Below are 26,807 nucleotides of genomic sequence, written 5' to 3' on the forward strand. Positions count from 1 at the left end.
CCTTTGTTATGGGACTTGAAATTGAGGTAAGGTGCATCCTATTTCAATTGATCATCCTTGAGATGTTTCTACAACTTGGTGTCCACCTGTGGTAAATTCAATTGATTGGACATGTTTTGGAAAGGCTCACACATCTTTCTATGTAAGGTCCCACATTTGACAGTGCAAGTCAGAACAAAAACCAAGCCATGAGGTCGAAGCAATTGTCTGTTGAGTACCGAGACAGGATTGTTTGAGGCACAAATCTGGGGAAGGGTACCAAAAAAATGGCTGCAGCATTGAATGTCCCCAAGAACACAGTGTTCTCCATCAATCTTAAATGGAAGAAGTTTGTAAACACTAAGACTCTTCCTAGAGCTGGCTGCCTGGCCAAACGGGGGAGAAGAGCATTGGCCAGGGAGGTGACCAAGAACCCGATGGTCACTCAGAGAGCTCTAGAGTTCCCCTTTGAAGATGGGAGAACCTTCCAAAAGGACAACCATCTCTGCAGCACTCCACCAATCAGGCGTTTATGGAAGCCACTCCTCAGTAAAAAGACACGACAGCCCGCTTGGAGTTTGCCAAAAGGCACCTATAGACTCTCAGACCATGAGAAACAATATTCTCTGATTTGATGATACTAAGATTGAACTCTTTGGCCTGAATGCCAAGCATCATCATGCTGTGGGGATGTTTTCCAGTGGCAAAAAGGACTGGGAGACTAGTCAGCATAGAGGGAAAGATGAAAGGAACAAAGTAGAGAGATCCTTGATGAAAACCTGCTCCAGAGCACACAGGACCTCAAACTGGGGTGAATGTTCACCTTCCAACAGTACAACGACCCTAAGCACACAGCCAAGACAATGCAAGAGTGGCTTCGGGACAAGTCTCTGAATGTCCTTGAGTGGCCCAGCCAGAGCCCGAACTTGAACCCAACCAAACATCTCTGGAGAGACCGGAAAATAGCTGTGCAGCAACGCTCCCCATTCAACCTGAAAGAGCTTGAGAGGATCTGCAGAGAAGAATGGGAGAAACTCCCTAAATACAGGTGCCAAGCTTGTAGCGTCATTCCAAAGTACACTCGAGGCTGTAATCGCTGACAAAGGTGCTTCAACAAAGTACTGAGTAAATGGTCTGAATACTTATGTAAATGTGATATTTCAGTAACATTTTTAATACATTTGCAAAAATAAAAAAAAATTACGTTTTGCTTTGTCATTATGGGGTATTGTGTGAAGATTGATTGATAAAATTCTCTCACCAATCAAATGTGATCAATTTTAGAATAAGGCTGTAACGTAACAAAATGTGGGAAAAAAGGGTCTGAATACTTCCTGAATGCACTGTAGATGCAATATTCTTACAGGGTTCAACTTCAATGTCTAATTTACTGATTAACACCTTCCTAGTATTGAGTTTGACCCCCTTCTGCCCTCAGAACAGCCTCAATTCGTCAGGGCATGGACTCTACAAGGTGTCAAAATTGTTCCACAGGAATGCTGACCCATGTTGACTCCAATGCTTCCCACAAGTGTCAAGTTGGCATGTGGACAATTCTTGATACACACAGAAAATGTTGAGCGTGAAAAAAACAGCAGCGTTGCAGTTCTTGACACACTCAAACTGGTGTGCCTGGTACCTACTACCATAACCTGTTCAAAGGCACTTCAATCACAGAATGGCACACACACACAATCAATGTCTCAATTTTATCAAGGCTTAAAAATCCTTCCCCTTCATCTACACAGATTGAAGTGGACATCAACAAGGGATCCTAGTTTCACATGGATTTACCTGGTCAGTCTGTCATGGAAAGAGCAATGTTTTGTCAAAACTAGGCCACTCAGGAACATTCAATGTCGTCTTGGTAAGCATCTCCAGTGTATATTGAGCCTTGTGTTTTAGGTTATTGTCCTGTTAAAAGTGAATTCATCTCCCAGGGTCTGGTGGAAAGCATACTGTTCCAGGTTTTCCTCTAGGATTTTTCCTGTGATTAGCTCCATTCCTTAATATTTTTCACCCTGAAATTCTCCCTAGTTCTTAACAATTGCAAGCACACTCATAACATGATGCAGCCACCACTATTCTTGAAAATATAGAGTGCGCTACTCAGTAATGTGTTGTAGTGGATTTGCCCCAAACATAACACTTTATATTCAGGCCAAAAGTGAATTGCTTTGTCACATTTTTCACAGTAAGTATTACTTTAGTGCCTGGTTGCAAACTGTATGCATGTTTTGGAATATTCTGTACAGGCTTCCTTCTTTTCACTCTGTCAATTAGGTTAGTATTGCGGAGTAACTACAATGTTCTTGATCCTTCCTCAATTTTCTCCTATCACAGCCATTAAACTCTAACTGTTTTAAAGTCACCATTGGCCTCATGGTGAAATCCCTGAGCAGTTTCCTTCCTCTCTGGCAACCTAGTTAGGAAGGACGTCTGTATCTTTGTAGTGAAGGTGTATTGATACGCCATCCAAAGATAAAATAACTTCACCATGCACAAAGGAATATTCAATGTCTGCTTTTTTTACCCATCTAAGAATAAGTGCTCATCTTTGCAAGGCATTGGAAAACATCCCTGGTCTTTGTGGTTGAATCTGTGTTTGAAATTCAATGATCAACTGAGGGACCTTACAGTATGTGTGGGGTACAGAGACGAGGTAGTCATTAAGAAATAATAAACACTTATTGCACACAGAGTGAGTCCATGCAACTTGTGACTTGTGAATCAAAAGTTTACGCCTGAACTTATTTAGGCTTGCCATAACAAAAGGGGTTGAATACTTATGGACAAAAATTTTGGAAAAACATAATTCCACTTATGGGGTATTGTGTGTAGGCCAGTGATACAAAATGTCAAATTAATCCATTTTAAATTCAGGCTGTAACAACAAAATGTGGAAAAAGTTGAGGGGTGCAAATACATTCTGAAGGCACTGTAGCTATTCATTACAGTCGCTAGCTAAACTAGTTAGTGCTTTGTTAACTTTATTAGCAGTATGTTTTGAGAGGTGGAAAATGCCAGCGCCATAGCACCGGTGTCCAGTGGTACCATCGGGGGCTGCCAACTCCTCTCCCTCTCGACCTTGTTTGTGCTTTGTGCTGTCCCTCTAATAATGGCTTGAATAAAAGGCTAGTTCGAGCAGTTTTCTAGGCAGAGACCAATTTCTAAGGGGCACTCGGTATCAACGGTACAGTGATTTTTTTTTAACAGCACAGTTGCTCCCAAAATAAAATTTCTGGTCGCACAGCACAATATTTAAGAGCATATGCAACCAAAATGGTTACACATGCTGACCATACCGCTCGCATCGCAAAATAAATGTACACATACATGTTATTCAGTCATTGCACCCGCACTGCTTGCGAGCGTCTGTGTGACCAGGCGCTAAAATAGAAATACGTTCTATTTGTGACACTCAACGCGCTGCAAGCCCGGCCTCTCCCATCTTCTCATTGGTTTTTGAGAGCATATACCCACGTGCCATCCCCTCATTGGTGTTTAGGAGCATATACCAACGTGGGTGATTGAAAGATGAACTGACATCCACACTCCACCAGTCGGTTGTAGTAACGCCCCGTAAAGTTGGTTGTCAACCGCCAAAGAAGTAAAAAAGAAGCCTGAGGAAGGAGGAGAGATGACGAGAAAGGAATTCGGTTTACCGTTTTATCTGTTGTCGGAGTAGAGGACGTTTCAGGTAAAATAACAACCCAATGTTTATATCCCGGGACAAATTAGCTAGTAACAGCAAGCTAGCTAGCTAAATTGCCATAAATGTTTAATGCTTTTCGACATGTCCCCAAATTAATATAATTGGTTCAGAGTTTGTTTTGATACTTCAACCTGGGTGTCCTGATCACGTCTGGTGTCGGGATACAAAAATCAACATGCGTGCGCGCGCCCGGTTTGGTCAGCATATATTTGACTGCAAGTGAGGAACTTCTCTATAAAAACAGTTCTATACCTGGTAGACTTGGTCAGTTGTGCTGTTCTTGCGCACCCTGACAGAGATGATGGTCTTGTCTGGCAGGGCTATCCGCAGCTCCACGTCTGAAATGCCATTGTAATTCTGACAGAGAAAGGAAAGGTGAGTATCAGTGTGTGTGTTTTAAGATGCTCTCCTGGAGCTACGGAAATGGTCTGCACAAACGTACCTCATCTGATTCAGAAAGAAATTCCTGCATGATGTCACTCTCACCAATCACCCGTACTGAACAAACTACAGAAGGAGAAAATAAGAAACAGAGAGAGCAAAAGGTCATCTTACCATATTGCATTCACGTGCACACTTGAAATTGGACACAATGTGCACTGCAGTTATATTACCGGTACATACACATTCCAGGGCATTCCACAAGTATTGCAATGATTTGCCATCTGTCTGCAGGAGATTGAGCTATCTTGGAGTTCGACACACTGCATTACAGCATACGTGGTTTCTCACTTCTCCAAAAACTCAGATTTCTGTGCTACTTGTTCCTCTAATTAACTCACACAGGCATTCCAAAAATAAAGCACGTGATGTTTTTCATCTCTCCCTCAACTGATCTCCAGCACTGACATATGGAAGGGGTGTAATACCACAGAATGAAATAGAACGTAATAATAGTAATATATACACATCTCTATGTGTAATATGATACATGTGGTGTTGGCGCTATAGGCACTATCTGCATGTCCATCACACATCATTGAAGGGAATTAAGTTGCCATCCTTAAGTTTTTTCCTTAACTCTCCTCAATTCTCTACAGGTACACTCTACCTCTTTCTCTACCTTTGCTTCCTTCCCTCTTTCCCTCACCTCTCTCCAGGTACTCCTCCAGGCCCCTGCGGCGTGTGTCCAGCTGCTGCTCAGACAGGGAGAAGGGCCACTTCCCTGGGATCTTGGGGAAGGTGTAACTGGCAAACTCCCTCTTCAGGTTCTGGTTCAGGATAGCAAACTCCCGGTAGCGCTTGGAGCACAGCTGCCTGCCCGACATGTACACGTTGTACACCTGTAGGGAACAGACCGACGTGAGCGGTAAGGTGGCATATGACAGAACACGGGAAATTATGCACAGTATTCACTTGTAAAATAAGAGACATGTACACAGGGCTCTAAAGTGTGACCATTTTGGTTGCATATGCTTCTAAATATTTTGTTGTGTGACCTGGACTTAATTTGGGAACACCAATGTGCCTAGAAAAACATTTGTAGTTTTTTATATTTTTTTAGGTGGTAGATTAGCTTTAATATTGCAGACAGATTGCAGCTTTCATCAATGTAATTGTCTGCATCATTTCCAATCCCCACTACAGACACACACACACACAAAAGTTGCACACCACCAACTACCTACCCCAACTACCATCCCCATATTTGTTTTTCCTGCTCTTTTGTGCAAGTAGAAATACTGGTGTACATCTGCACATATCACTCCAGTGTAAATTGCTAAATTGTAATTACTTCACCACTATTGGCCTATTTATTGCCTTACCTCCTTACTTCATTTGCACACACAGTATACAGATTTTTCTATTGTGTTATTGACTGTATGTTTGTTTATCCCATGTGTCACTCTGCGTTGTTGTTTTTGTCGCACTGCTTTGCTTTATCTTGGCCAGGTCGCAGTTGTAAATGAGAACTTGTTCTCAACTAGCCTACCTGGTTAAATAAAAAAATATGTTTGGACACACCTACTCATTCCAGGGATTTTCTTTATTTTTACTATTTTCTACATTGTAGAATAATAGTGAAGAAATCAAAAACTATGAAATAATATGGAATCATGCAGTAACGAAAAAGTGTGAAACAAATCAAAATATATTTCATTTTTGGGATTCATCAAAGTTGCCTTGATGACAGCTTTGCATTCTTGGCATTTTCTCAACCAGCTTCACCCTCACCACCCTCCCCCAGGTGGTGAGGGTAGGTAACAACATCTCCTCCCCGCTGATCCTCAACACTGGGGCCCCACAAGGGTGCGTTCTGAGCCCTCTCCTATACTCCCTGTTCACCCACGACTGCGTGGCCACGCACGCCTCCAACTCAATCATCAAGTTTGCGGACGACACAACAGTGGTAGGCTTGATTACCAACAACGACGAGACGGCCTACAGAGAGGAGGTGAGGGCCCTCGGAGTGTGGTGTCAGGAAAATAACCTCACACTCAACGTCAACAAAACTAAGGAGATGATTGTGGACTTCAGGAAACAGCAGAGGGAACACCCCCCTATCCACATCGATGGAACAGTAGTGGAGAGAGTAGAAAGTTTTAAGTTCCTCGGCATACACATCACAGACAAACTGAATTGGTCCACTCACACAGACAGCATCGTGAAGAAGGCGCAGCAGCGCCTCTTCAACCTCAGGAGGCTGAAGAATTTCGGCTTGTCACCAAAAGCACTCACAAACTTCTACAGATGCACAATCGAGAGCGTCCTGGCGGGCTGTATCACCGCCTGGTACGGCAACTGCTCCGCCCACAACCGTAAGGCTCTCCAGAGGGTAGTGAGGTCTGCACAACGCATCACCGGGGGCAAACTACCTGCCCTCCAGGACACCTACACCACCCGATGTTACAGGAAGGCCATAAAGATCATCAAGGACATCAACCACCCGAGCCACTGCCTGTTCACCCCGCTATCATCCAGAAGGCGAGGTCAGTACAGGTGCATCAAAGCTGGGACCGAGAGACTGAAAAACAGCTTCTATCTCAAGGCCATCAGACTGTTAAACAGCCACCACTAACATTGAGTGGCTGCTGCCAACACACTGACACTGACTCAACTCCAGCCACTTTAATAATGGGAATTGATGGGAAATGTAAATATATCACTAGCCACTTTAAACAATGCTACCTTATATAATGTTACTTACCCTACATTACTCATCTCATATGCGTACGTATATACTGTACTCTATATCATTGACTGCATCCTTATGTAATACATGTATCACTAGCCACTTTAACTATGCCACTTTGTTTACATACTCATATGTATATACTGTACTCGATACCATCTACTGTATCTTGCCTATGCTGCTCTGTACCATCACTCATTCATATATCCTTATGTACATATTCTTTATCCCCTTACACTGTGTATAAGACAGTAGTTTAGGAATTGTTAGTTAGATTACTTGTTGGTTATTACTGCATTGTCAGAACTAGAAGCACAAGCATTTCGCTACACTCGCATTAACATCTGCTAACCATGTGTATGTGACAAATAAAATTTGATTTGATTTGATGAGGTAGTCACCTGGAATGCATTTGAATTAACAGGTGTGCCTATACCTGAGAGAAGTTAAAAAGTACATTTGTGGAATTTCTTTCCTTAATGGGTTTGAGCCAATCAGTTGCGTTGTGACAAGGTAGGGTTGGTAAACAGAAGATAGCCCTATTTGGTAAAAGACCAAGTCCATATTATGGCAAGAACAGCTCAAATAAACAAAGAGAAACGACAGTCCATTACTTTAAGACATGAAGGTCAGTCAATCTGGAAAATTTCTCAAGTGCAGGCACAAAAACCAAGCGCTGATGAAGAAACTGGCTCTCATGAGGACCGCCACAGGAAAGGAAGACCCAGTTACCTCTGCTGCAGAGAAGTTCATTAGAGTTAACAGCCTCAGAAATTGCAGCCCAAATAAATGCTTCAGAGTTCAAGTAAGAGACACATAAACTGGGCAGAGGAGACTGCGTCAAATCAGGCCTTCGTGGTCAAATTGCTGAAAAGAAACCATTACTAAAAAGACACCAATAATAAGAAGAGACTTGCTTGGTCCAAGAAACACGAGCAATGGACATTAGACCGGTGGAACTCTGTCCTTTGGTCCAAATTCATTATGTGGGACTGAGAGACTCGTCAGCATTGAGGGAAAGATGAACGGAGCAAAGTACAGAGGGAGATCTTTGATGAAAACTTGCTCCAGAGAGCTCACAACCTCAGACTGGGGCAAAGGTTCACCTGCCAACAGGACAATGCCCTAAGCACACAGCCAAGACAACGCAGGAGAGGTTTCAGGGACAAGTCTCTGAATGTCCTTGAGTGGTCCAGTCAGAGCCAAGCTCCCCACCCAACCTGACAGAGCTTGAGGGGATCTGCAGAGAAGAATGGGAGAAACTCCCCAAATACAGGTGTGCCAAGCTTGTAGCGTCATACCCAAGAAGACTCGAGGCTGTAATCACTGCCAAAGGTGCTTCAACAAAGTACTGAGTAAAGGGCCTAAATACTTACGTAAATGTGATATTAAAATATTTTTATTAAATGAGAAACAATTTCTAAAGAACTGTTTATGCTTTGTCATGATTGGGTAGTGTGTAGATTGATGAGGGGGAAAAATATTTTAATCCATTTTAGAATAAGGCTGTAAGGTAACAAAATGTGGAAAAAGTCAAGGGTTCTGAATACTTTCCTAATGCACTGTACATACACAGTGCATTCGGAATGTATTCAAACCCCTTGATATTTCGCACATTTTGTTACGTTACTGCCTTTGAAATTGTTGCATGTAGCGTTTATATTTTTCTTTAGTATAAAAAAAGATGCATTTTTATGGTGAAAATTAGCTTCCCCAAACTTGAAACTCACGTGGCGCCTTTGGAATGTTGATGAATGTGCTTAATTTTAAGAATTGAGCAATAAATACTGCAGCATAAGAAAGCTGGGATCCTCTTAAATAGTGGCCAGTCAAAACTCTGTTTTCACATGCAATTACACAAATCATGTACTTAAGAAAAATTACTTTAAAGTGCCAATTCGTTTTTTGGGTGGAATCTGTACTTCACATTCAGAAACTTTTACTACTACTTTTTACTCCATACATTTTCCCTGACAGCTCATTACATTTCGAATGCTTAGCACTTATTCACACACTTATCAAGAGAACCTACCTGGTCATCCTTACTGCCTTTGATCTGGTGGACTCACTAAACAGTAATGCTTTGTTTGTAAATGGTGTTGGAGTGTTGGAATAAATAAAAACCCAACCGTGCAATCTGGTTTGCTTAATATAAGGAATATGAAACAATATTTACTTTTGATAAATATGTATATTTGAGCAATTACATGTACTTTTACTCAAGTAGTATTTTACTGGGTGACTTTCACTTAAGTCCTTTTCTACTAAGGTATCTTTACTTTCCACCATTGCATTTGCGTAATGACTGGGCTTATAAGAACATGTTTCACTCAGTTGTGATACGGTGTGTATCAAAACATAAGACTATGGGCTAGGCTACATAAGCGACTAGCAGTTAGAAAGTTTGGTAGAATACTAATGACCATCAGCAGCATCAGAGCGCAGTTTTGGAGAAACCCAGTTATGTGACTAAACGGTCACGTGGAATTTGACTCGTGACCGCTGGTGTGGCGGTAATACTGTCACCGTAACAGCCTTAGTCCACAGGAACCTGCACAGTCATGAAGAGAGCATGGCACCGCCGTTGATTGCAAAGCGCTACAGAGGGCGGTGCGACAGCTACTACCCCCAAGCCATAAAACTGCTAAATAGTTAGTCCCGGTAACCATGAATTATCTTGCACTGACCTTCAGAAACACTCACCTTCAGAAAGTATTCACACCACTTCACTTTTTCCACATTTTGTTGGGTTACAGCCTGAATTTAAAATAATGTGTCACTGGCCTACACACAATACCCCATAATGTCAAAGTGGAAATATGTTTTTAGACATTTTTACAAATTAATAAAAAAATGAAATGTCTTGAGTCAATAAGTATTCAACCCCTTTGGTATGACAAGCCTAAATCAGTTCAGGAGTAAGAATTTGTTTCATTATTTTTGGGGGACTCATTCCATGTTCAAGAATAGTGGATAGGGAGGTTTTCCAATGCCTCGCAAAGGGCATCTATTGGTAGATTGGTTAAAACATATTTTTGTTTTAAGATATCCCTTTGAGCATGGTGAAGTTATCAATACACCAGTTACTTCCTAACTCAGTTACCAGAAACGGCTCAAGAATTGGTGACTTTAAAACAATGGCTGTGATAGGAGAAAATGGAGGATGGATCAACAACATTGTAATCATATCACAATAGTAACCTAAATGACGGCATAAAGAAATGACAGCCTGTACAATAAAAATTATCCAAAACATGCATCCTGTTTGCAATAAGGCCCTGAAGTAAAACTGCAAAGAAAACAACTTTATGTCCTGAATACAAAGCATTATGTTTGGGGCAGAACAAACATCACTGAATACCACTCTTCATACTTCTAAGCATGGTGTTGGCTGCATCATGTTATGGGTATGCTTGTCATTAGCAAGGGGGGGGGGGGGGGGTAAAAAGAAACAATAGAACACAGGCAAAATCCTAGAGGAAAACCTGATTCAGTCTGTTTTCCAACAGACACTGGGAGATCAAATTCACCTTTCAGTAGGACAATAACCTAAGAATATACACTGGAGTTGCTTACCAAGACAGCAGTGCATTTTCCTGAGTGGCCTAGTTAATTTTGACTTAAATTGGATTGAAAATATATGGCAAGACTTGAAAACGGCAGTCTAACAATGATCAACAACCAACTTGACAGAGCTTGAATAATTGTTTTAAGAATATTGTGCAAATATTGTACAATCTCTTAGACTTACCCAGAAAGACTCACGGCTGTATTCGTTGACAAACGTGATTCTAACATGTATTGACTCAGGGGTGTGAAATGAGATATTTCTATATTTCATTTTAAATAAAGTAGCAAACATTTCTAAAAACATGTTTTAGCTTTGGCATTATAGTGTGTAGATGGGTGAGAAAATACATCTATTTAAAAAATAAATAATTCATGCTGTAACACAACAAAATGTGGAATAAGTTAAGGGGTATGAATTGACACTCCCACACACATTCAGCACACACACAATTTGCTGCTGCTAATCTGTTCTTTATTTTACACTTATCTATCCTGATGCCTAGTAACTTTACCCTGCCTTCATGTACACATCTACCTCAAATACCTTATACCACGGCACATTCATCTGGTGCTGGTACTCCCTGTAAACAAAACAAAGAACACCTGCTCTTTCCATGACTGACTGACCAGGTGAATCCAGATGAAAGCTATTGATCATTTGTTCAATCAGTGGAGATAAACGGGAGGAGAGGTTAAAATATGGATTTTTAAGCCTTGAGACAACAGATACACAATCCATGTATGTTTGCCATTCAGACGGTGAAGGGGAAAGACCAAAAATGTCTGTTTTTGAACGGGATATGGTAGGTGACAGGCGCACTGTTTTGTGTCAAGAACTGCAACGCTGCTGGGTATCACGCTTAACAGTTTCCCATGTGTGTCAAGAATGATCCACCACCCAAAGGACATCTAGCCAACTTGACAACTGTGGGAAGCATTGCTTTCAACACCTTGTAGAGTCCATTCTCCCGACAAATTGAGGAGGTTCTGGCGGCAAACGGGGGGTGCTCAACTTAATATTAGGAAGGTGTTCCTATTGTTTGGTATACTCAGTGTAGGTCGCATTGTATATGTGATTACTGACAAAGGCCTACACATTTTGGCATGGCCTAACTCTGCACTGCAAAAGACACATTGGGCTTTTAGAAAAGTTCAGTCATTCTCTAGTAAACAAGGCCAACCAGAAACCTCACCATAAACTATGTATTTTTTACTCACCACAAACCTCTCGGCGTGCTGCTCCACGTGCTTGAATGTGGGGATGGAGATGGGCACGGCCTGCTTGTCGCTGTAGTCATAGCTGAGCTGGGCGGCGCTCTCATCCCCGGCCTCAAGACCGTCTGCCTCTTGGGGCGGCACAGACAGCACAGAAAGCACCAGTTCCCTCTCCCCGGCCCGGATCAGATCCACCACCTGCTTGTGGGTGGCCCCCTCCACGCTCACACCATTACTGTGGGATGCAGAGTGAGAGATGGTGGGACGGGATCAGTCGATGCTCATGTTATGCCCGTTAATGGTGGTAGTGTTTGGTTAGACCTATCCTCCCAACACCTTCTCTGAAATTATACACGTTTGCCTTATTCTGTCGAGCTCTGTAACCTGACAAACTTTTACCCCTGATATAGATATAGATAGATATAGATAAATATATAAATAATAGTAAAAAATAAAATAAAAAACAATATATATAGTACCAGTCAAAAGTTTGGACACCTACTCATTAAATGTTTTTTCTTTCTTTTTAATATTTTCTACATTGTAAAATAATAGTGAAGACATCAAAACTATGAAATAACACATATGGAGTCATGTAGTAACTAAAAAGAAGACAAGTGTTAAATCAAAATATATTTTATATGAGAAACTTCAAAGTAGCCACCCTTTGCCTTGATGACAGCTTTGCACACTCTTGTTGTTCAAAAAGCATTCCAGGTGAAGCTGGTTGAAAGAATGCCAAGAGTGTGCAAAGCTGCCATCAAGGCAAAGGATGGCTACTTTGAAGAATCCTGAATATAACATATTTGGATTTGTTTAACACAATTTAATAGTTTGCCTTCACTATTATTCTACAATGTATGAAAATAAAATAAAAACCCTTGAATGAGTAGGTGTCCAAACTTTTAAATGGTACTGTATATAGACACAGTGCATTCGGAAAGTATTCAGACCCCTTCACTTTTTCCACATTTTGTTACGTTACAGCCTTATTCTAAAATTGATCAAATGCATGTTTTTCCTGATCAATCTAAACACAATACTCCATAATGACAAAGCAAAACATTTAAATTGTTTGCACATATATTAAAAATAAAACAGAAATACTTATTTTATATAAGTATGCTTAAAACTTGAGCTCAGGTACATCCTGTTCCCATTGTTCATCCTTGAGATGTTTCTACAACTTGATTGGAGTCCACCTGTAGTAAATTCAATTCATTGGACATGATTTGGAAAAGCACACATGTAGACACATGTCTATATCAGATCCCACAGTTGGCAGTGCATGTCAGGGCAAAAACCAAGCCATGAGGTCGAAGGAATTGTCTGTAGAGCGCCGAGACAGGATTGTCTCGAGGCACAGATCTGGGGAAGGGAACCAAAACATTTCTGCAGCATTGAAAGTCCCCAATACCATCCCGAAGGTGAAACGTGGTGGTGGCAGCATCATGCTGTAGGGATATTTTTCAGCGGCAGGGACTGGGAGACTAGTAAGATCGAGGGAAAGATGAACAGAGTAAATGTACAGAGAAATCCACGGTGAAAACCTAATCCAGAGTGCTCAGGACCTGAGACTGGGGCAAAGGTTCACCTTCCAACAGGACAACAACTCGAGGCACACAGCCACGACAATGCAGGAGTGGCTTCGGGACAAATCTCAATGTCCTTGAGTGGCCCTGCCAGAGCCTGGACTTGAACCCGATCAAACATCTCTGGAGGGACCTGAAAATAGCTGTGTAGCGACGCTTCACACCCAACCGGACAGAGTTTGAGATGATCCGCAAGAGAATGGAGAAACTCCAAATACAGGTGTGCTAAGCTTGTAGCGTCAAACCCAAGAAGACCCGTGGCTGTAAACGCTGCCCAAGGGGCTTCAACAAAGTACTGAGTAAAAGGTCTGAATACTTATGTAAATGTGAAATTTATTTGTAATAAATTAGCAACACTCTGCAAACCTGTTTATGCTGTCGTTATGGGGTAGTGTGTAGATTGATGAGTGGATAAAAAAAATGTAAAAATCAATTTTAGAATTAGGCTGTAACATAACAAAATGTGGAAAAAGTCAAGGGGTCTGAATACTTTCTGAATGCACTGGGTTTTATTGTCACACACCGGATAGGTGCAGTGAAAATATTTTGTTTTACAGGGTCAGCAATAGCAGTACAGCGCCGCTGAAGCAAATTAGGGTTAAGTGCCTTGCTCAAGGGCACAGACAGATTTTTCACCACGTCGGCTCGAGTATTCTAACCAGCGACCTTTCGGTTACTGGACTAGCACGCTAACCGCTAGGCTACCTGGCCCCCTACAAGTTTACCTTGTGGTGACAAGCCTCCCTCCTTAACTCACGATGCTGAGGCCAGATGGCTGCAGCATCAGGTGTCTCGGCTAATCTGCCTCTGAGTACCAAGGGGGTTGAGGGAGGGCAGGGGAGCGCCTGCCTGCCACACACTTTTTCCATCATTACTTATTCATTTTAGTAACCTTAGAAAATAGTCCTGATCTTATAGGCCAGGAGTTTCAGTGTAAGAGAACATTAAACCTTTAACACCTCCTCGAGATTAAAGTTTTTACTGCAAGATATCATTGTGACAGTTTCATGTTTGTTCTTCAAATTGTGTATTTTATTAAGACAAATTAAATATCCCACATTATCTCGTAAAATGTAAGGTTTTGTTTTAGGTTTCCGCTTTTCACAGGTTTTTTCTCTTATAAAAAAAAAATCACACATCCACAACAACACTTAAACCTGAGAAATTTTGACTTTTAGGTGTAGTTACCCTTTAATTGAAGTTCACACCTAGCAAGAGGCTGTTTAGCTGTGTTTTTGTAGTGCACATATGATAGTGTTTGCAAAACAAATACCCACTGGATTGATAAATTATCATGATATCATTCTGACAGGTCAGCATAGGCTAACATTTAATTGAGAAGGTTTTTTTGGGAAACCTTATCATCCCTGACCCCCCCCCCCCCCACACTCTTCAGAAAGTTTCAGGAAATTCAATTACATTTAGTGGATGCACTACTAAAGTCATGACTTCCGTTTTAATGCCTGGATTCGATAATTATCATACTTGGATCAGAATGATAGTTTTACGAATTCCCTGCCGGGCTCTTCGGCACACTCAGGTCCTTATTCCCTAGGACCATAGCCTGAGAGTCTAGGGAGTACCCTAAACCTGCTTCTCAAACTCTCTGACCTGGGTGACGTGTGCCCTGATAGGTTGCTAGGGAGGTTACTAAGGGGGCGGAAATCTGCCCATCCCTTGACTCTGCAGGTCATACAGGGCACTTTCCATACTGCCTACCTGCAGTCTAGTGGAGTATGGCTCCGGGGTATACAGTGGACTAATACCATGTGGATTATACCCCTTCTATGGAGCCTACGGGAGTGAAGTACAGGAAGAACATATGGTTCGTATGGAGCAGAATAGATCTTTGCATCTTCGAATAGCAGACCAGATCCCGGGCTTCTTCCGGTCAGGGGAGCCCTCTCCAACCCTAGCAACATTACTGACTACGACTGTGATTTTAGTATTCTGTCTCTTTGGCGGCACGGCGAACTCTGGGGGAACCCTCTCCCTGGCTCGGCCAGCATCACCAAGCGGTAGTAAACCTATTGCTGACCGGACCCTATTCCTCACCGCCTGTCTCTGAACTATGGAATCCTGCAGAAGCACCGGACCTGTCTGCTGCTACCTCCGATGACAGTTCCATCCCTGACCTGGGCCCATTGGGAGACCCAGCCACCAGTTACTGACAGAACAGCTTCACCTGACCCAGCCATTGCCCTGGTCCCATTCAGTATGTCCAGGATGCACCTGCCCAGCATGCAACACCCGATCCAGGTTCAGTCCTGCTGCCTCTGGACTCAACCCCAGATGTGACGGTGGGGGACACACCACACCTCACACCCCCCTCCCGTGTCCTGTCCCAGGGGCACTACCTATTCCTGCTTCTGGTGTCCGAGCTGATCCACCATCTGCCCTGGGCTCACCAGCACTGCCGCCTGATCTGGCCTCAAGTTTACCGTTGGGGCCTGCTCTGGGTCCTCCTCTGGTTCCTGCACTGGGGGACTTTCCTGCCTCAGTTGAGGAACCGCCGCTGATCCTTGCCTACCTCTGATGGGGGGCCCAGACCTACCTTGGGACCAATAGGCTCTAGACTGACATTCAAGCATGGAATTACTTATTTTGAATGTTGCTCATATTTAGGGGTGGCTGTTACAAATTCCCTGCCGGTGACTTAACAGCACCTCACAACCCTGAGCTGCACACTCCCATTCCCCACAACCGGAGCCTGAGAATCTAGGGAGTACCATAAACATGCCTCTCAAACTCTCTGATGTGTGTGACCTGTGCCTTGAAAGGTTGCTAGGGTGGTTACTAGGGGTCGGACAGCTGCCCATCCTCTTGACTCTGCTGGTCACACAATACTTCAAGCAGTCAGAGAGCAGCAAGCTCATCTCTGTCCTGCACAACAACAGCTGGACTCATTTATATCTGGACTTGTGGGATGGTGTGTGTGCCAAAAGTGAGTTGTGTGACATTTGTATATTGTTCTTCATAGTTAATACTATTGCATGTTGCCCCTCTGTGTTAACTGTGTAATACTCTGCAGGTAGCATATGCAATCTATACAGTCCTTTGCATCTGTGCCCTGGTGTATTCATTACCTCCGTTTCTGTCCATTACAGAACCACTACCATCCCCATGTTCATCTTTATCAGTTTGTTTAAATAAAGTTTGCGTATGTGTGAACTCTTGGGCTGCTTTATTCCCATTCTAACCGGGGCAGTGTCGGTGGGTCACAAATCACTAAAATACGTAGAGTCGGGTACCTCTAAATTATACACTCCTCGAACCATTATTCCTGCAATGATGATTCACCATCGTCATCAATTCTTTTCATAATTTATCTGCAGATAATCGCCAAAAAGCCTAAGTCTACCTGTAGCCTGTGCAAATTTGGGAGCCAAATGAAAGGCTCTCCCACCGATGCCAATTCAGGAGCTTACACTGAGTGACAAGAGTCACCCACTTCAGCGTCACTGTCTGGCAAGCCCAGACATCCTAGGAAAGGACACTTAAGAAATCCTTTGGTATACTAGTCCCGATATGAGACCATAGACATAACCACGTTTCATGATTCATGAATGGCAAAAGGATATAAGAGATCGACTTTGTTCAGTTAGTTCACCTTTTATAAACTAGTCAACACTTGCTGTTGTCAGTCCACACACAATAAATAGCCTACTATGCTCCATGACGCTGCGTAGCTAAGTTGTGGATTTTGATTCATCGTTACCAATTACATTGCATGGGACATACAAATTCACAAGCGTCATGCTCTCTCCCCTCCGCGTAAAGAAATTCAACTGCATCTAGAGATCTGTATATAAATTATATGCTCAAGTCTCCACACTAACAATGGGAGTCGTTGTCCCAAATGCGGGAAGGCAGGAGACAAGCTTAGGTCCAAAATATGCACATAGAAATGCTTCACAGCATTTATGCAAGTACAAAATAGAGGGGGGCTTTGGCCTTCCTCACTTTAAACTGTATTATTGGGCTGCTAATCTGAACATTGTGTCTTTCTGGAGGGAAAGATTACCTGCGATGAGACAGAAGGATATGCCTCCATGGCTTTTGATTGAGCAGACCTCCTGTCAACGTTCCTCACTCCCTACACTTGTTAATAGCCCATCATATTTGAAAAATTCCACTTATGACTCTAACCCAGTCATTTGTCATACGCTTAGGATCTGGAAACAGATTAGGTATTTTCTTAACATACCCACTGTATACATTGACAGCCCGATTTGCCTGAATCATGCTTTCCACCCCGCATTGGATGATGTGGTGTTTTCACAGTGGAGGGAGAAGGGGCTCACAACAATTGGTAATCTATACATAGATGGTCAGTTAGCTTCATTTCAACAATTACTGGGAAAGTTCAACATGCCAAAAACACATTTTATCAGATACCTCCAAATCAGGAATTTCGTAAGGACACATATCCCACAGTATGGCATGAAGCGAAATAGTCCTACATTAGATAGCTTGATCCTTGTCAAACCCCATTCAAAAGGGTCGGTCTCAAGACTGTATGATGTGCTACAGGCCCACATAGAGGTATCCACAGACACCATCAAAGGGGCTTGGGAACAAAAACTTGGGTCAGAAATCTCAGATGAGGACTGGGTAGAAGCTCTCAGGAATATAAACCACAGTTCAGTGAATGCCAGACACAACCTTGTACAGTTTAAGGAGATACACAGGTTACATTACTCAAAAGTAAAACTGCATAAAATATTCCCGGACACCTCACCACTGTGTGAGAGGTGCAAGCAGGATGAGGGGACGTTGACCCACTTATTCTGGACATGTCCTAAGTTACATGTTTACTGGGCTCTCATTTTCGATTATTTATCTAGAGCCGTTGATAGAGTTCTAGCCCCAGACCCATTGACCGCTCTGTTTGGTACAGTTGATGGGAATAACCACGAAGGGAAAGCTGTCTCTCTTTGTACTCTATTAGCCAAAAGGCTCATATAGCAATTTTGGAAACTGGAGACTGTACCTACCTTTGAAATGTGTTTACGGGATTTAGGGAATGTAATACATATTTTATTTTACCTTTATTTAACTAGGCAAGTCAGTTAAGAACAAATTCTTATTTTCAATGACGGCCTAGGAACAGTGGGATAACTGCCTGTTCGGGGGCAGAACGACCGATTTGTACCTTGTCAGCTCTGGGATTTGAACTTGCAACCTTCCGGTTACTAGTCCAACGCTCTAACCACTAGGCTACCCTGCCGCCCCGATACGGAAAAGATACAATACCTCCAATAGAAGTCCAATGTTTTACAAAATATGGCAGCCGATACTGGATAAATGGTCTAGTTCCGCTTCATAACTGGGTTGACAATCTACTGCTACTCTGTGCTTTACTCCACTCAACATTTATTTTTGGCTTAACTACACTGCTTGTAATGACTAGATGCTGTCTTCATATACATGTACCACCTAATAGGATTTTGTGTATGTGTGAGTTTAGTTTTGTTTTGTCCTCTAAATTGGCCATCCCATTCAACAGTACAATGAATGTTATTGTTAATATTGCTGTCTTTTTTATTTTATTTTTTATTGTAAAATAATAAACATATTATAAAAAATGAAAAAAGAAATGCTTCACCTCTTCGTCTCTGCTGTGTTTCCCTGTCATCACTCGCTTTGTGACTGAAAGGCACCTATCCTATCAATAGATCGCTATAAGATGTATATTGTTCATTCTAGCAGGAGAGGGCTCGACAGACTAGCGAATTAAACCTTTTAAATAAAAAGTACCCTATTTAATATGAAGTGGAAAACGTAGCTGGCTGAAAATGAGTCTGTATTGGGAACTTTCCTCAAGCTAATTCAGGGGGACAAAGAGGGGACCGGAGGGGAAAGAAAAGGGATATACGGAGATGTAGGCTAACCCCTCTCCACATCACAGCTTTGATGTAGCCTTGATCCTTCTATCAATCAGAAAAACAGTTCTCTGTAGCATCTGCCAAATTAATCTCATGAATACCATTTATCGAAACGTAAAGGTAGATGAACTGAATTGGAATAAAGTCACACAAAAAAAAAAAAAAAAAAAAAAGGGACAGTACCAAGAGAGTTGGCCAACTGACTACTTCATGAGAATTTCACTCATTGACAAGGGTGGATCTAAATTAATTGAAATTGCAAAATAATATGTTGCATAACTTTTAGGTTTCCCTCAATCAATAAATAAGTAGGGATTGACAACAGCCTAAAGCCATCTAGTAAAACAGCAAATGTGCACAAACACAACTTATCATACGACACAGGCAAAGTGGCTAGATGATGGATAAAAACATACCGTTAGGAAGACAAAGGTTTACGTCCCAATATCAGCTTATCCCTTATATAGTGCACTCTTTTTGACCAGGGCCCATAGTGCACTACATAGGGAATAGGGTGTCATTTGGAAGTAGAAATACCCTTTTGATGCCTCAGCAAGTTGTCGATCATGTTCCTCATTCTTTCTCGTTTGTCATTGACCGAGAAAAGCTTGGTATCGTTTCCATTTTCTTGTTCCTCAAGAGTAAGGCAAAGGAAGACCATTTCCTTTGCAACTTTTTTATGTAGGTATGAAAAGTTAATTCCCTCCTCTGATGTTATGATTAAAATGATATTTTCCTAATTATAGGTTTGATGGCCTTGCCCTAAAATGTTTTCAAAACGAGGGTACGAGTTTTCCTGTATCAACTCCACCCAGGCACACTGACTTGCACACAAACACACTCAGAAATAGGGCAAACAAACACTTCAAAGCATGATTGACTGGCTACATAACCAGGCTAATTCCCCCCTATGGTAGACTGTCAGACTGAGTAAAAACCCCATTTCACACACAGTTGAGTTGAACTGTCGGCCTACAGATGGTTGAGTGACAATAACTGACCTACTCACTGTCATTATCCTGTCAGTCGTGAGGACACGCTAGACAGAGAGCCCTATCTTTATAATCTCCCATTTCAAAAAATGATTAAAAAGTTACCAAGAAACCAATGACAACTCTGACATTCAACACTCATGAGCAGTGTTTAAATTTTTTTTTTTTTAAATCACTCACTGACTGCGCAAACGTACTCTACCAAATTAGCTAGCAAAGATCATATTGTTTGTGGTGGTGGTGCGATGATTTGAAAACTCACAAGTTTGTGCAATGATTATCGGTCTGGATTTGTTTATTAAAATGCTTGCTAGCTAATTAGCATGGGTGCTAGCTAGCTAATGTGTACTAGCTAGCTACAGATAACGTTTCAGCCAATTACTGCAGTGAGGTTAACTAGCTAGCAACTTGCTAGCTAACGTTAGCCACTTTGCTAAATACCTAGTTATTGCAACGTTCAAAACAACTTGGAACTCTCCGACTTCCATGTGTTCAAACCAACTGGGAAATTGGAAGAATTCGATTTGAAAGGTCATACAACTCGAAATTGCAACTCGGGAACTAGGGCCTCTTTCTAGAGCTCCGAATTCCCGATCTGAAGACCACTGACGTCATGATTTGAACTCGTTCTTTTCGAGTTCTCAGTTGTTTTGAACGCGCGCATGATGCGGATTCCCGAGTTGGATGACCGTTCAAATAGTTTTCCCAGTCGGAGCTCCTTTTTTCCGAGTTTCCCAGTCGGAGATTTGAGTTCACAGTTGTTTTGAACGCGGCATCAGTCCTCCCCAGAGGTAGCTAGCTAGCCAGCTAACGGCCTCTATTATGGGTAAAGAAATCTGACTTACACCTCCAGAATCCTGTCACCCTTTGATATGCCAGCTCGGTCCGCTGCCCCTCCAGGCAAAACAGCACTGACATGCTGAAGAGGTGCATACAATTCCCCATTGATGCTTCGCAGTTGTCCTCCTTCGCTAACTTGTCCACGAACGTTGAATCCATATCCTGATTCCGACTTTACAATTCTAACCATTCGTGGACCTGACGTCACTTGGGTAGCATTTTGGACTCCGGCACCGACTACCGAACCTGCAGCGGGTCCATTACGGGAAGCCGAAGGGAGAGCCGACTTAATTTCATCGCCTTCAACATCCGCCATCTTCTGCTCAATGCCTCCGGTCGGTGTTTAGCGGTTTCAAAACAACAAGTAGAAATACGCTCAGCCTAGCTCCTCGAGACCGACTCAGAGGGAGTTCTATTAACCTGAACCACCGTGCACCGGTCTATGGCCCGTGACGTGAACGGGCAAAAAACGGTGAAGAAGGAGCGCCCTTCTCAAATCCAACAGTAATGCGCTGCTCAGTCATGTTGTAAACAGTACAGCATGGTGCATCTTCCAGAAACATACATTTGTTTTCCACCAAATATATGTTTGCATTTTCTAAGTAGTTTTGATTGGTAAGGCAGATCAAGCGTTTTTATCTAAAGCAATCACTTTTGCATTGGCAAAACACAGAATCCTACTCATTACCAACAATGACGAAACAGCCTACAGGGAGGAGGTGAGAGCCCTGGCAGAGTGGTGCCAGGAAATTAACCTCAACGTCAACAAAACAAAGGAGCTGATCGTGGACTTCAGGAGACAGAGGGAGCAAGCCCCCCATCCACAACAAAGGGCCTGCAGTGGAGAAGGTGAAAAGCTTCAAGTTTCTCGGCGTACACATCACTAAAAATCCCAAATGGTCCACCTACACAGACAGTGTGGTGTAGATGGCACAAGAGCATCTGTTCAAACTCAGGAGGCTGAAGAAATTTGGCTTGGCCCCTAAGACCCTCACAAACTTTTACAGATGCAAAATTGAGAGCATCCCGTCGGGCTGTATCACCGCCTGGTACGGCAACTGCACCATCCTCAACCGCAGGGCTCTCCAGAGTGTGGTGCGGTCTGCCCAATTTATCACCGGGGGCACACTGCCTGCCTTCCAAGACACCTACAGCACCTGATGACACAGGAAAGCCAAAAAGATCATTAAGGACCACCCGACTGTTAAATAGCCATCACTAGTCATTGCCACTAGCCGGCTACCACCTGGTTACTCAACCCTGCACCGTAGAGGCTGCTGCCCTATGTACAGTTGAAGTCGGAAGTTTACATACACTTAGGTTGGAGTCTGCCAAATGACTCAAATGTAAATGTAAATGTCATTAAAACTCGTTTTTCAACCAGTCCACAAATTTCTTGTTAACAAACTATAGTTTTGGCAAGTCAGTTAGGAGATCTACTTTGTGCATGTGTAACAGTATAACTTTAGACAGTCCCCTCGCCCAAACTCGGGCGCGAACCAGGGACCCTCTGCACACATCAACAACAGTCACCCTCAAAGTATCGTTACCCATCGCTCCACAAAAGCCGCGGCACTTGCAGAGCAAGAGGAACCACTACTTCAAGGTCTCAGAGCAAGTGACGTCAACGATTGAAACGCTATTTAGCGCGCACTACCGCTAACTAGCTAGCCGTTTCACATCCGTTACGCATGACACAAGTAATTTTTCCAACAATTGTTTACAGACAGATTATTTAACTTGTAATTCACTGTATCACAATTACAGTGGGTCAGAAGTTTACATACACTAAGTTGACTGTGCCTTTAAACAGCTTGGAAAATCCCTGAAAATGTCATGGCTTTGGAAGCTTCTGATAGGCTAATTGACATAATTTGAGTCAATTGGAGGTGTACCTGTGGATGTATTTCAAGGCCTACCTTCAAACTCAGCTCCTCTTTGCTTGACATTATGGGAAAATCAAAAGAAATCAGCCAAGACTTCAGAAAAAAATTGTAGACCTCAACAAGTCTGGTTCATCCTTGGGAGCAATTTCCATACACCTGTAGGCACCACATTCATCTGTACAAACAATAGTACGCAAGTATATACACCATGGGACCACGCAGCCGTCTTACCACTCAGGAAGGAGACGCGTTCTGTCTCCTAGAGATGAATGTACTTTGGTGTGCGAAAAGTGCAAATCAATCCCAGAACAACAGCAAAGGACCTTGTGAAGTAGCTGGAGGAAACAAGTACAAAAGTATCTATATCCAGAGTAAAACGAGTCCTATATCAACATAACCTGAAAGGCCGCTCAGCAAGGAAGAAGCCACTGCTCCAAAACCATCGTAAAAAAAGCCATACTACAGTTTGCAACTGCACATGGGGACAAAGATTGTACTTTTTGGAGAAATGTCCTTTCGTCTGATGAAACAAAAATAGAACTGTTTGTCCATAATGACCATCGTTATGTTTGGAGGAAAAAGGGGAGGCTTGCAAGCTGAAGAACACCATCCCAACGGTGAAGCATGGGGGTGGCAGCATCATGTTGTGGGGGTTCAGCTTGCTGCAGGAGGGACGGGTGCACTTCACGAAATAGATGACATCATGAGGTAGGAAAATTATGTGGATATATTGAAGCAACATCGCAAGACATCAGTCAAGGAGTTAAAGCTTGGTCGCAAATGGGTCTTCCAAATAGACAATGACCCCAAGCATACTTCCAAAGTTGTGGCAAAATGGCTTAAGGACAACAAAGTCAAGGTATTGGAGTGGCCATCACAAAGCCCAGACCTCAAACCTATAGAAAATGTGTGGGCAGAACTGAAAGGCCTACATACCTGACTCAGTTACACCAGCTCTGTCAGGAGGAATGGGCCAAAATACCCCCAACTTATTGTGGGAAGCTTGTGGAAGGCTACCCAAAACTTTTGACTCAAGTTACACAATTTAAAGGCAATGCTACCAAATACTAATTGAGGGTATGTAAACTTCTGACCCACTGGGAATGTGATGAAAGAAATAAAAGCTGAAATAAATCATTCTCTTCTATTATTCTGACATTTCACATTCGTAAAATAAAGTGGTGATCCTAACTGACCTAATCCATCCATAAACTGATTTTAAATGTATTTGGCTAAGGTGTATGTAAACTTCCGACTTTAACTGTATATACTGTAGACATGGAATCACTGGTCACTTTAATAATGGAACACTGGTCATTTTAATAATTTTTACATACTGTTTTATTAATTTCATATGTATATACTGTATTCTTGTCAATGTCATCCTATTCAACTATTGCTGTTTATATACTATTATATCCTACAGATATACTATATACTATTCTATCCACATACTGTCCATAATGTCTATATATCCCATCACACACACATTTAAATATGTGTATGCGACCAATACAATTGAATTTGATTACACCGCATGCTTAATCTAGCCTACTTTTGTTTTGAGCAGACTGCCACCGTGTGCTTTGAATGGGGCACCTGGCTCATGCCTGGGAGGCAGCCAGGTTACAAAACAAATGCAAACACTTTTCTCTCTGAGTAAACTCCTTCACCGCGATATCCCGGGCCAGATAATCGAATCCCCTCAGTCAGCCCGCCCCTTGATCACATCACGAGACCCGCTTTTCACTTTCTCCACTCAGGCAACACGGGATCTGAGAACTGTCAGTGTATGCAGATGCTTTCTGTTTATTGTATTCCGGTTTAACCTACACAAGCATACGTTTATCACACCCACATGAGGCTGCTGAGGGGAGGACCACTCCTAACAATGGCTGGAATGGAGTTCATAGAATGGTATTAAACACATGGAAACCATGTGTTTGATTTCATTCCATACAGTCCTTTCCAGCCATTGACCCTGTCCTCCCCAATTAAGGTGCCACCAACCTCCTGTGTCACCACCCTATTATGTAAATGGTGCATAAGCCTGCTGATGTAGGTCTACAGTACATATAATAGGTACAGTCTGGAGTAGCCCTCCAGTCAAAATGTCTAGTTTACATTTTGCGAGAATCTTGAAAATAGAAAGTTACGGGAGGCCACAATCAATGGCTAAAGTGTACCCTCATGAGGTTATGCTCGTTGAATGCTCTTCCTACACGTAAGTAGGCCAGTAGCTGCTTCAAGTTGGGGACTACCTCACACAATGAGTTTTTATTATGCATTTTTGTACTTAGGTCTTTACCTATTGAAACCAAGAGAGCTACTAACAGTACTGCTTTTAAGTGAAAATTAATTTGTGTGGCTTACATTTGTCTTGTATATCACTGCTTTTTAATGAAATTGATTGTTGTGACTCACATTTATCTTGTATATACCTTGTAATCATTTGTGTCTGTTATGTGAATGTTGCTTTTTATATGTTTACAGTTTATTAGGTACACCACACTGTTCACAAAAATGGTTAACTTCTACAGAGTGAGTCACATGTCCGTGGCTTGCCTTATAAAGCAGGCAGACAGGCATCGAGCAATTTAGTTACTGTTTGATTGAACGTTAGAATGGGCAAAACGAATGATCTAAGCAACTTTGTTGGTGGTATGATAGTAGGTGCCAGGGGCGCCGGTTCCAGCGTCTCAGAAACGGCCGGCCTCCTGGGCTTTTCACACACGGCAGTGTCAAGGGTTTACTGAGAATGGTGAGACAAACAAAAAACATCCAGTCATCAGCAGTCCTGTGGGGCAAAAACAGCTTTTCGAAGGAGAATTGCAAGAATCGTGCAAGCTAACAGGTGGGCCACAAACATACAAATAACGCACAACTTGTCGGTCCTTGTCATGTATGGGCTATTGCAGCAGACAACCACACTGGGTTCAACTCCTTCAGATAAAAACAGGAAGAAGTGGCTCCAGTGGGCACGAGGCCACCAACACTGGACAATTGTAGGAGTGGATAAACATCGCCTAGCCTGACGAATCCCGTTTCCTGTTGCATCAATGGTTGTAAAGATGGGGAGAGGTCTCTCCGTAATCAAGAGATGCTCTGCTTTTTTGACACCACACTCCCCAATGCAAGTCCTGCAGGCTCTAATTTGATTTTATCTTGATTATTGTCCAGTCATATGGCCAAGTGCTGCAAAGAAAGACCTGGTTAAACTGCAGCTGGCCCAGAACAGAGCGGCACGTCTTGCTCTTCATCGTAATCAGAGGGCTAATATTAATACTATGCATGCCAGTCTCTCTTGGCAGAGAGTTGAGGAAAGACTGACACCGTCACTTCTTGTTTTTATAAGAAACGTTAATGCGTTGGAAATTCCAAATTGTTTGCATAGTCAACTTACACTTAAGTGATAATGCCTGAGAATCCGGTGTTTGGAGGATATATTGGTATGGGTGTTGTTAGGCTCTAGACGTAGCCGGGGGCTGGCAAATAGTGCCAGTATATCCTACAAACAACCAGCTATGAGGGCATTATCACGTTTATACAACGGGTTACCAACATATTCAAATAATGATAGACATATTTTCATTAACGTTATTTTGACGAATATATTCATATTATTACATCATTCCACAAGATATAGTCATGACAAAAATCTGGGGTTGCTATCCAAACCGTCTGATCATTCTGCTTTTTGTTCTATATCTATGGACGCAACCCAGTTGCTTGTTGTACATTTTCCATTGCCATCCTGGCTGGCAACGTCCTGATCCCTTGCTTGCTAGCTAGCCAACTACGGCTAACTTACAGTCACGTCAAAAAGTGCTGCCAGAATAACAACAGAGTAGCTGCATTTGAATTTGTTTAAGATGTTTTATAGTAACAATTAGCTAATGAGGCATAGAAAATGGGTTCTCTCGTCAGGACAGAGGAGCTAGCCTACAGCACAGCTAACACAATCACTTCAAACTGAAGCTAGAAAGACTGCAAACTA

The 26,807-nt window shown here is 42.5% G+C and overlaps 1 protein-coding gene across 1 annotated transcript in view; it reads right to left on the reverse strand.

The window, feature by feature from the left end:
* The window catches only part of snx27a (sorting nexin 27a), a 42,271-nt gene extending 20,964 nt beyond the window's left edge, over nt 1-21,307 (reverse strand). The window contains exons 1-5 of the mRNA XM_064980634.1: nt 20,930-21,307; nt 11,616-11,847; nt 4,785-4,977; nt 4,137-4,201; nt 3,947-4,051 (exon numbers count right to left, since the gene is read on the reverse strand). Of these exons, the coding sequence (XP_064836706.1) occupies nt 3,947-4,051; nt 4,137-4,201; nt 4,785-4,977; nt 11,616-11,847; nt 20,930-21,240 (906 nt within the window). The 5' untranslated portion in view covers nt 21,241-21,307. The remainder of the gene's footprint in view (nt 1-3,946; nt 4,052-4,136; nt 4,202-4,784; nt 4,978-11,615; nt 11,848-20,929) is intronic.
* Between the last annotated feature and the right edge of the window lie 5,500 nt (nt 21,308-26,807).

Source organism: Oncorhynchus masou, chromosome 12 (assembly GCF_036934945.1).
Source record: "Oncorhynchus masou masou isolate Uvic2021 chromosome 12, UVic_Omas_1.1, whole genome shotgun sequence".
Taxonomy (NCBI): domain Eukaryota; kingdom Metazoa; phylum Chordata; class Actinopteri; order Salmoniformes; family Salmonidae; genus Oncorhynchus; species Oncorhynchus masou.